The sequence below is a fragment of the Taudactylus pleione genome, unplaced genomic scaffold (genome assembly GCF_031769625.1).
Source record: "Taudactylus pleione unplaced genomic scaffold, aTauple2 ptg000266l, whole genome shotgun sequence".
Classification (NCBI taxonomy): Eukaryota; Metazoa; Chordata; class Amphibia; order Anura; family Myobatrachidae; genus Taudactylus; species Taudactylus pleione.
The window spans coordinates 4,030,342-4,043,313 of NW_028284668.1; the positions used below are offsets into that span (position 1 = coordinate 4,030,342).

General features: G+C 44.5%; 1 protein-coding gene across 1 annotated transcript in view; it reads right to left on the reverse strand.

The window, feature by feature from the left end:
* FOXRED2 (FAD dependent oxidoreductase domain containing 2) overlaps positions 1–12,972 on the reverse strand; it is a 423,284-nt gene that overhangs the window by 33,072 nt on the left and 377,240 nt on the right. Inside the window, exon 8 of the mRNA XM_088481219.1 lies at positions 1,466–1,636. Coding sequence (XP_088337345.1) covers positions 1,466–1,636 — 171 coding nt within the window. The remainder of the gene's footprint in view (positions 1–1,465; positions 1,637–12,972) is intronic.

The following is a 12,972-nucleotide window of genomic DNA, read 5'->3' on the forward strand; positions in this document are numbered from 1 at the left end:
ACTGCAGCACTCTCCTCTCCTCAATCCTACCTCCCCTCACTGTAGCACTCACCTCTCCTCACACCTACCTTACCTCACTGTAGCACTCACCTCTCCTCACAAGACCACTCACCTCTCCTGACACCACTCATGTCACTGTAGCACTCACCTAGAGCTCCTCATCCCCCCCTCACTGTAGCACTAACCCCCATTCACCATCTGTACACACACAGCCCCTTCACTATCTGTACACACACACAGTCCCGTTTCACCACCTGTACACAGTTACACCCCCAGCCCCCCCTTCACCATCTGAACAGTTACACACCCAGCCCCCCTTCACCATCTGTACAGTTACACACCCAGCCCCCCTTCACCACCTGTACACACACAGCACCCCTTCACCATCTGTACAGTTACTCTCATAGCCCCCCTTCACCACCTGTACACACACAGCCCCCTTCACCATTTGTACAGTTACACACACCCACAGCCCCCCCTTCACCATCTGTAAACACAGTAGACTCTTCATCGGTATGTATACACACTTAGCTCCGCCCCTCATCACTCGTTTAGCATCACAGCAGCACGCTGAGCAGTGCTCCCTTCCCATCTGGGTCCCCTCCCCAGCAGTATTTTGAATATGGTGCCGGCAACGCGGACCGACAGCCATTTAGGGGCGGCCACGCGGCTGCCGGTCCGCGAGCTGTTATTAGCTCACGCGACCAGTGCCAGTGGACAACTTTAAAAAGAACTTGCCTCGGGGAGGACTGGGACTGTAATAGGTAGTCCCAGCGCCAGCTGCTAGACGCCTGCACGTAGAGATCACTCAGCCCCTGTCACCCGGCTGGTCTGGCTGCGGTCCCTGCTGCTCCGTCTGCAGCTGCTGAGGGTGCCGGTGTGTGCCCTGATTGAAGACCACTGTCAGTCAGACTGTCTTAAGGGGTCAGGGTGGAGCGCCCCGTGCAATTGCACGTGTCGCCCGCCCCTAGAAACGGCCCTGCAAGTAAGCATTCGTGTAAGAAAATCTATAGTGGTATCAATCCATCAATTATGGAGTGCCTTCAACAGGACTGGGGAATTTTACCTCAGAATTGGATATATCCACCCACTCTTCTTCTAGAAAGATTCACACATGAAACTGCTTTTTATTTAACGTTATTATACTATTACATTTTTTATTGTATTTATTAATATGAATGACATCATCTGAACCGAGAGGAACATTTACCACATCACAAGATTAGGACTTTTGCCGCTAGGAAAAATCTAGAGAGCAATGTGAGAGTTTATTATTTATTGTTTGTGTTCATCAGCTTATCAGTCTATAATAGATGTCTGTCATATGAAGCGCTTTTAATTTCCCTAATCTTTTTCAAATTTAAAAAAACACTTTTTGAAATAATTACTCTTTCCATTAATTTGTTACAATGTTTAAATGCATCAAATCAATAGTGAATTAATTATCTTCTGTCCCTTCTCTTACCTGCATGGAAAGCTCTTAGATCGATTTGTAGACAATTCTCAAGGAAACGACGCAGTGGCAGCATGTGAGAGTTAGGGCCAGTCCAGTCTGTGAGAAAATCTTCCACTACATGATGAATCCGGTCAGGACGAGGCAGAGGCCAATTTTCTGGCCGCAAGTCAAATTGCTGCTCTGCAGTTTGAAAAACAAACAAACAAAACATTAAATAAAAGTACCAAGAAAAATTATAGCAAACTGCTACATTTTCTGTCATAATAATTCCTCTCTCAATGAAATGAACAAGTCAGAAGTATTGTAAATATTTTGTTTCAAATAGAGGTGCATTTGACACCACAGTCTTCCCACACCTTCCCACATGGAGTCTCACATCACCACTGCTTTTGGTAACATTGAAATAATCAGGCTGGCTACATGTTGGTCTAGGCCATTATTACTGTACTTCAAACCTGCTATAAATACACATACAGAAGTTGGCTGAAAAAAAGTATTGCTGATTACATAATAATGCTCTTATTGGCCAGTCCACTTTAGATATGCTCTATATACACATTAAGAATAAATGCACTAGTTCTCCAAAACCACCTTGACAGCTCCAACAGAGGATTACATACTTTAACATGTCAGTGCTCTCCATACACCGATGGTACCAAATATAAAAGCAGCATAAAATGCCAAAAGTCTGTTAATGCCATAAAATAAAATACATAAAAATACATAATTAAAATTTGCAGGCATAAAATATACAGGTAAAATTAATGATAGGAAAAAATATTATATAACATTTATTTTGCAGTATACTCAAGTGAATTTTGGATTTGTTTTAAGGACAATTCATGCTTCATTTTGAATATGTTATATTAAAAATAACATTTATCCCAAATAAACTAATATTGGGATAAATATATTATCTTAATAAGGAGATCGTAGGCAAAAATTAAGCAAAACTGTGTACTTCGCGATGGTATCATCATTTCTTTTTTTATGCAGTAGGTGTAATGCCATAAATATTTTTTATTTTAATAGGGAAATTCATAAGAAACTGAACCTTTAATGGCAGTTAGCCATGAGAATCTTAAGGTGCGTATCCACTTGCCGATAGAGGAATGACAGTACGATTACAACATTGTAATTGTACAGTCATTCTTCATCCTTTAAGTGCCTACACTGAACGATATGTCATTAATTGCAGGCACCCTCCCTCATCCCTGTACATGCATAATCTGTCATTATCGGCAGATTGACCAGCATGTTCAGGCGATGATTGATGTAGAAAACGACCAGCGGGAGAGCGCATCGCTGGTCGTTTTTTCGACATTTTAATGGTATTAGTTTAAATATATGTAATAGCGCTCTAAAGGATTCACTGATATGATTGGGAGCAGCTTAGCACGTGAGCCGTCCACTGCCAATGTTATGTATCAATGTTCCTTGGAGTGGATGATGGTTAGGGTGTTTAGTAGGCTCCTTTAGGGTGCTACTAACCTAAAGGAGCCTACTAAACACCCTAACCATCACCCACTCCAAGGAACATTGATACATAATATCACTTTATTAAGTGTGGAACTCACTTTAGAATGTAAAGCAGGGACCTCTTCCCTCATGTTCTTCTCTTTACATTTTCTTCTACTCCTTACTCCCCATAAGGCCACCTAACACTTGACTGCCAACTCTCTGCTTATTGTGAGTGCTTTAATCACTATTGCTGCAATGTATATAAGTCGTGTCCTTGTCCTGCACTCTAATGTACTGTAAGTTACTTGTCTCTTCTTCACTTACTAGTTTTATGTACTATATAAGGCATTGTGGAACACTTGTGGCGCCACATAAATAAAGGATAATAATAATAATAATAATAATAACTCAATTTATTTTTTATTTTTTTTATTTTGGAGCACTGTGACTCCATATAAACAATTAAAACATTCTTCATTTTTATTATACATCATTGCAAGTGTGATTAATTCAATTCAGTCTTACTCATGAGACACAAACTACACTTATTCGTACATGAGCTCGGTGTTAGAGACCTGACATCACCCATTTATCTCAATGCCATCCCAATCACAGACACCAATATCCAACCAGCCACACATTACTCCTAGACATCATTTTCTCCCAGTTAGCTACTACCATCTATCTCACCCTCCTTCAGACTACCAGGTTCATTCACTTCCCTATTCTCTCACTTTTAGGCAACTCATTAACATTCACCAGACACTAACAGTACTTGCTCATACACACTGCCACGTCCCCAATTCCCCCACACCAGTCCCCATTTTCCCCTTACTGCCTCAAAGACACCTTCAAACACCCTTAACACTAGTTGTCCCCCCATTCTACACCTCAGTTGTTCCAAACTCCCCTCTAACCCCACATGACCAAGTGCTTGAGAAGCGCAGTTTATGCTGCCTTTTGTTATTAATTACTGTATGACATTTGCTCCAAACCTTATAAATGTGGCAAATAGAAATGGTTAGGTAACATCCTCTAAGTGTAAACATTTTAAGAAAAAAAACAATCTTGGGCTACTGGCCATGAAGACTGAAGTTGCTGTAAATATGTAAAGGTAATAGCTGTGGGTACCACACCACTGTCAAAATGATCAAGAGCCCTGTAAATCTAGGTCTCGTATGGGCTAAAAAGGTTTAAGGTGACTACTGATACCCAAACTAAGTGTGCAATCTTGCCAACAACTGAACGATATATTGTATCGCTTGCTCATCATTAGGGTCCCCTGGAAACTTGAATAATGGGCTGTAGAGTGTACAGTTGGCTGTGCTGTAATAAGGAGGAAGTAGTTATCACATTTTCTCGGTGCAGTATTCCTTTGTGTTTTCTGAGGCTAGGTTTACCTGCTGAATGCTCATCATAGTTTACAGCTCTGCTTTGTTTTACTTTGCTCTATGAAGTGCTTCTTTGCTCTAGTGATAGATAGTTATTACTTTCAAGCCGTGGCTACCTACACTGTCATTTTGGTGTCACTCCCTGATACCTAGAAGAGAGGAGAGGGCCTGCTGGACCAAGGAGTGGCTCCTGCAGATAGACTCCATGTCTCACATGTCCTTGTTCCTGGAGATTTGGAGAATAATCCTGATAACTATAGGAATTTCTTGCAGATGGATGATGCCACCTTCCAGGAGTTGCTGCATCTGGTGACTCCATACACTGAGTAGCAAGGCACCAGGTTACGCAAGACCATCCCTGCTGAGGAGAGACTGGTTGCAACCCTACACTTCCTGGCTACTGGCAGGTCTCTAGCTGATCTCAAGTTTGGCTCCCTCATCTCTCCACAAGCTTTGGGGAACATCATCCCTGAGACCTGCAAAGCCATCATATGTGTGCTGCAACAGCAATATCATAAGCCTAAGGTAATAAAATTTAAAAAAAATAAAAGTTTGCACTTAAACGTGTGTTTTTTTTATTAAGCACACTGCAATAAGCACCAAAACACTGCACTAGAAGTGCATATCAATTGCATAGCAATTTTTGAAACAACAAGGACATTAGGCCCAAAATACAAAATAATTAAAAAATAAAACATTTGCACATTTTTATCAAAATAACATACATTTATTCAAACAAACATTAGTGTACACACTTATAAAGTGGAGAGAGATAAACCTTACAAAATCAAGGGTTTATTTATCAAGCAGTGCCAAGAGACGAGAATTGGGCCAGTGGAGAAGTTGCCCATAGCAACCAATAACCTTCTACAGTACATATCGTTTACAGATTGTACTTGCAAATGATAGGTAGAAATGGATTGAATGTTATGGGCTACAGGGTCACTTCTCCGCACTGCTTAATAAATAAACCCCAGATGCTGATTGGTCAATGATTTATGTCTTTCCACTTATAAATACCTCCCTAATGAAAATTATAGTATTGGGGGTCACCAGGGTTCTCTTCCCATGAGCTATATTGCAACATACTACTGTATATTGCACTGTGTATGGGTGTTGAGGCTCCCTGTTGAGGGGCTGACTGTGAAGTGTATGGTTGGTGTGGCTACACATTTTGTTGGCATGGAGACAGTGTAGGCTGAGGCTGTAGTGGCCTAAATGTTTGAGGCACAGGCCTTCTTGTGTGGTCGGTGTCTGGTTCCAAATAAAACATTAATCCCTTCATTAAGGTGTGGAATATAATTCTCTCTGCATTCATGCGCTGGTCATCGGACATGTGGCACAATTTAAAAGCAATTCCACTGCCAACAGCATCCCACTTATCTGGGAGCTCGGAGCTCTTTCAAGACATTCTGTGTAGTAGTGAGGACTTCATGCTGCAGCTGTAAATGGTCCTCTCAGCCTCGGTTTGAGGCGGAGTTGGCCTTTTTCTCTGGCATGGTGGGAGGGGCGCTGGCGCTATGACTTCTTTGCTTTCCATGGCCTGGCTTGACATGGAACTGTCCACAGACAACTCTACAGGATCCCCTGCAGAAGTTGCAAAAGCAGATGGCTGAAATGAAACAGAAAATTACGTGAATATATTTAAAAAAAAAATATACATGATATGTTGATGTTATGTCTGTTGAAAACACTGACATATTTTATTTATTTTTTCTAGTTCCTTACAACTGCGGAGGTGTGGAAAAGTATTGCACAGGCTGCTGGAATTTCCCAAACTGTGGAGGAGGCATAGATGGGAAGCATTTCCACATAACACCATCTCCCAAAAGCAGATCCTATTATTACAACTATGAAGCTTTCTTTAGCTTTGTTCTTATGGCTGTGGTCGATGCTAACTATGAATTTATTTTTGTGGACATCAGGAAGAATGGCAGAGCTTCAGATGGTGGCTCCTTTCAGTGGACCGTATTCTATAAAAAACTGATGTCCAAGACTCTGAACATACCAGAAACCAAGCATGGACTACCATTTGCTTTTGTGGCTGATGAGGCTTTTGCACAACATGGAAATGTTATGAAGCCATACCCGCAAAGGACATTGGACAAAGAGAGGCAGATTTCTGATTATAGGCTTTCAAGAGCTAGGCAGATTGTGAAAAACACTTTTGGAATGCTAAGCAATAAATTTTGCATTTTTCACACAACTATAACTCTACATGTGGACAAAATTGACTGGGTGGAAAAGGCGTGCTGTGTGTTGCACAATTTCCTATGCCATAAAAACCAACCTTAAAGGCCCACTTGCACTGTTATGTCAGATCAAGTGGAGCATGCAGGGGAGGGGGATAGATGGACACCACTTGCGGCAACTGGAACACAATCCCTGAGTGCACATGCCAAGTAAACCCGGGAGGACTACAGGGCATATTTTAATGGTGTGTGGGCAGTGCCATGGCAAGATGACTTTAATAAATTATTTTTTTTAATTCTCGCTTTCACTTTTTAACTTTTTAAGCTTACCATTTCCATGCCGCTACATTCCAGCTTGTCTTCATCTTCCCCTTCAGCCAGGTCTATAGAATTCAACAAAACTCTATGTTCTGCTTGGTCCAGGGTGAACTTGAGCAGGTCATAGCAGCAAAGTTTGGTATGATACACTTCATCTGTTCCCGCCTCGGATCTCTTTGAGGCCTGAATTTTTTATGCTCCTTGAGTTACACAGGGCCTGATTCAGTGATGGATGCTAATGCGATCACAGCTGCAATGTCGCTGCAAAAATATGCTAATACTTTCCAAAGCACAGACGAGCATATGTACACCCACTGCTGCCTTATCATATCTGTCCAACGATGTAACAGCACAAACATTAGTACTATTGATGCACAACAGGAAACCATGCAGCATGTAAGGTAAGTCTGAAAGCCAAAATGCTACAGCTCTTCTGACACACAGAGAGGTCTTATGCTGAGTAGGAGAACGCAATGGCTAATTTATGCACACCCACGAAACAGCATTTAAATGGTCACCCATGCTTGCATTTTTCTGACCACTCTCCCCCATTACCACCCCCAAATGCTGACTACCTGTCACTCACTTTGTGAGTGGTTGCTGTGTATGAGAATAATCTCAATGCAATCTCTGCACGTGTCCAGTGCTACATAGGCACATGTGCATTAGCCAGCAATAGCTTTTTCTACAAAAATATTGGTATTGCATCCATCTCTGAATCAGGCCCACAACTCTGGATCTTATTGCAGACCCATTCCGTTTCTGCCTCACGGTGGTAGAGCTTGCTTACAGAGACCAAGACCTGGATTGCTGCAGCACACCTCTGTTTGTTGGAGTGCTCTTTGCTGTGGACGCTCTAAAGACAATAATTTTGCCTATAGACCTTTATGAATTCTTTTGTAAATTTGTTGATCTTATCCAATGGCATTTTACTGAAAAAAGGACACAAAATTGACTATTGCAAATGGTGACACAGTAGATCATACAAAAATTATATTAGTCATCTGTTTGAATATAATGGACAATTTCTAAACAGTTTTTTATATCTTAATGTTTTCATTGTTTGTGCATTTGAACAAAAATATTTACGTAGACACATATATATAAATATGGAATGTTATATATATAAATATATATATATATATTTATTTATTATGTGTGTGTGCCCCCCAAAAGTTCAAAGGCAACCCCATATGTGTACACATAGCTGAGTTTAAAGTGACACAAACTGTATGTAAACATAGCAGCAGCCCCTACATGCCCCCCAAAAAATTCAAAGGCAGCTCCATATGTGAACACATAGCAGAGTTTAAAGAGGCACATGTGACCATAGCAACAGCCCCCCATGCAGTGGCGGGCTGGGCCGGGGGGCAGGGTGCCATGTGCCCCCCGGGCCGCAGCATCATGCGAGCTGCGGGCAGTCTGTGTCACGTCACTGTGACACAGACTGCACCGCGTGTGTAGAGCTGATCGGACGGAGTTCGGTCAGCGCTACACAAGTGACAAACACACAGCCGCCGGCTCTGGCAGCTGTGTGTTTGTTGTAAGCAGCAGCCAATGAGAGTCTGTCAGACTCTCATTAGCTGTTGCTGCGCCCACTGCAGGAGCCGCTCCATCTTCCGGCTCCTGCAGTGAGCAATGGGAGAGCTGTCATGACATCATATGACGTCTCTCCCATAATGCCCGGGAAGGACAGACTGAGGAACGGATGGCGACGGCGGGAGCGGGGATTCAGGTAAGTGTTTTTTTTTACTACGTGTGTCTACTGGGGGGGAGGCTGGCACTACAAGGGGGAGACCACTACTGGGGGCACCACAAGGGGGGAACCACTACTGGAGGCACTGCAAGGGAGGACTACTACTAATGGGGGCAATACAAGGGGGGGACTACTACTACTGCTGAGGGCACTATAAGGGGGGGACTACTGGTGGCACTACAAAGGGGGAACCACTACTGGCCTGGGGCACTACAAGAGGGAGACCACTACTGGGGTACTACAAGGGGGAGATCACTACAGGGGCACTACAGGGGAGGCACTACAAGGGGGGACCACTACTGGGGATTATAACTGGGGGCACTTCAAGGGGGGGACTACAACTGGGGGGGCTACTACTGGGGGCACTATAAGGGGGGACTACTATTACAAGAGGGTACTACTACTACTAGGGGCACTACAAGGGGAGGGGACAACTACCAAGGGCACTGCATAGGGGGGAGGGGACTACTACTAGGGGCACCACATAGAGGGGAGGGGACTACCACTGGGGGCACTGCATCGAGGGACCACTGCTGGGGGCTCTATAAAAAGGGAAATACTGGGGGTACTGCATAGGGGGGAGACTACAACTGAGGCCACTATTTAAGGGGCACTGCATAAGGGTTACCACTATTGGGGGCACTGCATGGGGTGTGGACTGCTACTGGGGCACTATATAAGGAGCACCGCATAGGGGTACCACTAATGGGGGCACTATATAAGGGGCTTACTACTGGGGGCACAAGGGGCACTGCACAGGGGGGACCACTACTGGGGGCACTGTATAAGGGGCACTGCATAGGGGGATCACTACTGGAGGCCTGCATAAGGGGATCCTCTCCTGGGGCACAGGGGGGCACTGCATATGGGCACCACGACGGGGCTGTTCCTAATCTTTATTTTTACTTTACATTAATCCCATATGGACACGCCTCCTCCCTGGAACACTTGAGGGGGGGGGCGCCATAGCACGCATGTTCTTCGGGCACCCTGGCTACACGCTACCCCTCTGCCAGGGCCGCCTGCATGCATTTGCCCCCCAGGCTAAAAGTTGCCAGCCAGCCCCTGCCCCCATGTGCCCACAAAATGTTCAAAGGAAGCCCCATATATGAACATACAGCAGAGTTTAAAGAGACACATACCGTATGTAAACATAGCAACGGCCTCCACATGCTATGCAAAAAGTTTAAAGGCAGCCCCATATGTGAACAAATACCAGAGTACAAAACACAGAGTTGAAAATGGTGATGCTGTTGCTGCTAAGGACAAGTACCACTCTCCACAGATCTGTCAGCATCCACATGCAGGAACATGGTGGGGGACAGTGACAGTAACAGAGAGTGGCTAGAAGGTGACGTCAAATTGGATCGACATATCGCAGGTCGTCCGGTTGGTCATACACACTAGGCGATGTGCACCATACCGCAAGAGTTATCGATAGGTTTGATGTGCAGCACGTACAATGAGCAACTGTTGCTAGTGACTAGCAGGAGCACACAATCATGAGTACACACTGAGTGATTTAGACGATTTGCCATTCCGAAATGGCAAATCGGCCCGGCATCGCTATAGTGCGTACCCAGCTTAAGACTACAAGCTGAAGTATTTGTCCAAAAATAGCTTGTTCTCCATGTCCTGTCTGCAGAACTTGGATGCTCAAAACACAATACATGGTCTTATTTGTATGCAATGGAACCAAAAAATCTTTGTTTCCATGATTGGAAACAAAAAAACTAGTGAAAAGTGTTTATTAACAACTGCCATTAACATGGCATCCCTGGTCTATCCATGACTCCAAAAATCAGCAGGTACTTAGGATTCAAAAATATTTAAATGTATAGTAACAAATGCTAGAAATCTTCCATGTAAGATAGGTGATCAAGAATTATAAATGTTGGAGGGGAATTGCAAACATAGGGCCTGATTCATCATGGATTGCAATTGCAACCGCCTACACAGATCAGTCGATGGTGCGTACTACGCATGCATATGTATCCAGAGCGCGAGCTAGCATTGTGATCGCTCTGCGAACACCTACGCAGATACAAAGTCATTGCAGTCAGAGGGATGGGACGTCAGCATTTTGGGGTTGGGATGGGGGAGTGGTCGGAGAAAAGCAGGCGTGCTAGTCCATTTGAATGCCGTTGCATGGGCATGCATAAAATAACTACTGCAACGGCATACGCAGCTTGAGTGCTCATTGTGTGCGATGATGTTAGTAATTTCTGAGTAAGGTCAGACCTAGGGCCGCGATCAGGGGGGGACTGCCGGGACAGGAGTCCCGGGCCCAGACACTGGCAAAACGGGAAAGGGCCCATGCCTGCTCCTACCACCGATGCACAGCCCACACTAACCCCCTTCCCATGGATCAATTTCCCTCTTCAGTCTCTGAACGCAATGGGGGCAGAACCAATGCGGCAAGCCTCACCCCCATAAACCCGCAAATTGTGTCATTGCGGAAGGGGTGGGACCTAATGATGCGAGGTGCCCACCCTCATTAGCAACCTGCAGTTGCATCAGAAGTGCAAGTAATAAGTATGTATGTATATGTTTTAGCATGTGTATATATGTGTATGTATGTTAGTGTGTATACAGTGGTGTCACGAGGGGGGTGCGGTCCAAGGGGTGACACCAAGGTGTAGACTCCAGCTCACTGGCAGGAGGCGGGTGCTGCACTGTAACATTAAGTGCAGCACTCAGCTCCTGACACTGAGGGAGCCGGCCGGCACATTGCACACAGGGACCTCCTGCACCCCTCCTAAGTAATAGGCAGTGGCACGGGGGTTCAGGCCACTAGGCCACACCCCCTTCCAGTGCAACCATGCCCCCTCCCATGTGGCAATGCCCCTTTTTGGTGAATAACACCACGGGGAGGGATGCCACTGTGTGTATATACTGTATGTGTTAGTGTGTGTATACTGTATACGTGTTAGTGTGTGTAAACTGTATATGTGTGGTATGTACAGTATATATGTGTATCTACAGTGCATCCATAAAGTATTCACAATGCTTCACTTTTTCCACATTTTGATATGTTACAGCCTTATTCCAAAATGGAATAAATTACTTTTTGTCCCCAAAATTCTACACACAATACCCCATAATGAAAATGAGTAAAAAGTTTTTTTTGCGATTTTTAGTAATATAATAAAAAAAAAACCTAAGAAATCACATGTACATAAGTATTCACAACCTTTGCTCAATACTTTGTTGATGCACCTTCGGCAGCAATTACAGCCTCAAGTCTTTTTGAATATGATGCCACAAGCTTGGCACACCTATCTTTGGGCAGTTTCGCCCATTCCTCTTTGCAGCACCTCAAGCTCCATCAGGTTGGATGGGAAGCGTTGGTGCACAGCCATTTTCAGATCTCTCCAGAGATGTTCAATCGGATTCAAGTCTGGGCTCTGGCTGGGCCACTCAAGGACATTCACAGAGTTGTCCTGAAGCCACTCCTTTCATATCTTGGCTGTGTGCTTAGGGTCATTGTCCTGCTGAAAGATGAACCGTCGCCCCAGTCTGAGGTCAAGAGCGCTCTGGAGCAGGTTTTCATCCAGGATGTCTCTGTACATTGCTGCATTCATCTTTCTCTCTATCCTGACTAGTCTCCCAGTTCCTGCCGCTGAAAAACATCCCCACAGCATGATGCTGCCACCAGAATGCTTCATTGTAAGGATGGTATTGGCCTGGTGATGAGCGTTCCTGGTTTCCCCCAAACATAATGCCTGGCATTCATGCCAAAGGGTTCAATCTTTGTCTCTCATGGTCTGAGAGTCCTTCAGGTGCATTTTGGCAAACTCCAGGTGGGCTGCCATATGCTTTTTACTAAGGAGTGGCTTCCGTCTGGCCACTCTACCATACAGGCCTGATTGGTGGATTACTGCAGAGATGGTTGTCCTTCTGGAAGGTTCTCCTCTCTCCACAGAGGAATGCTGTAGCTACGACAGAGTGACCATTGGGTTCTTGGTCACCTCCCTAACTAGGCTCCCCCAATTGCTCAGTTTAGATGGCCGGCCAACTCTAGGAGGAGTACTGGTGGTTCCGAACTTCTTCCATTTACAGATGATGGAGGCCACTGTGCTCATTGGCACCTTCAAAGCAGCAAATATTTTTCTGTATCCTTCCCCAGATTTGTGCCTCGAGACAATCCTGTCTCGGAGGTCTACAGACAGTTGCTTGGTTTGTACTCTGACATGCACTGTCAAGTGTGAGACCTTATATAACTCATGTCCAACCAACTGAATTTACCACAGATGGACTCCAATTAAGCTGTATGAACATCTCAAGGATGATCGGTGGAAACAGGATGACCCTGAGCTCAATTTTGAGCTTCATGGCAAAGGCCGTGAATACTTATGTACATGTGATTTCTTAGAATTTTTTTTATTAATTAAATTA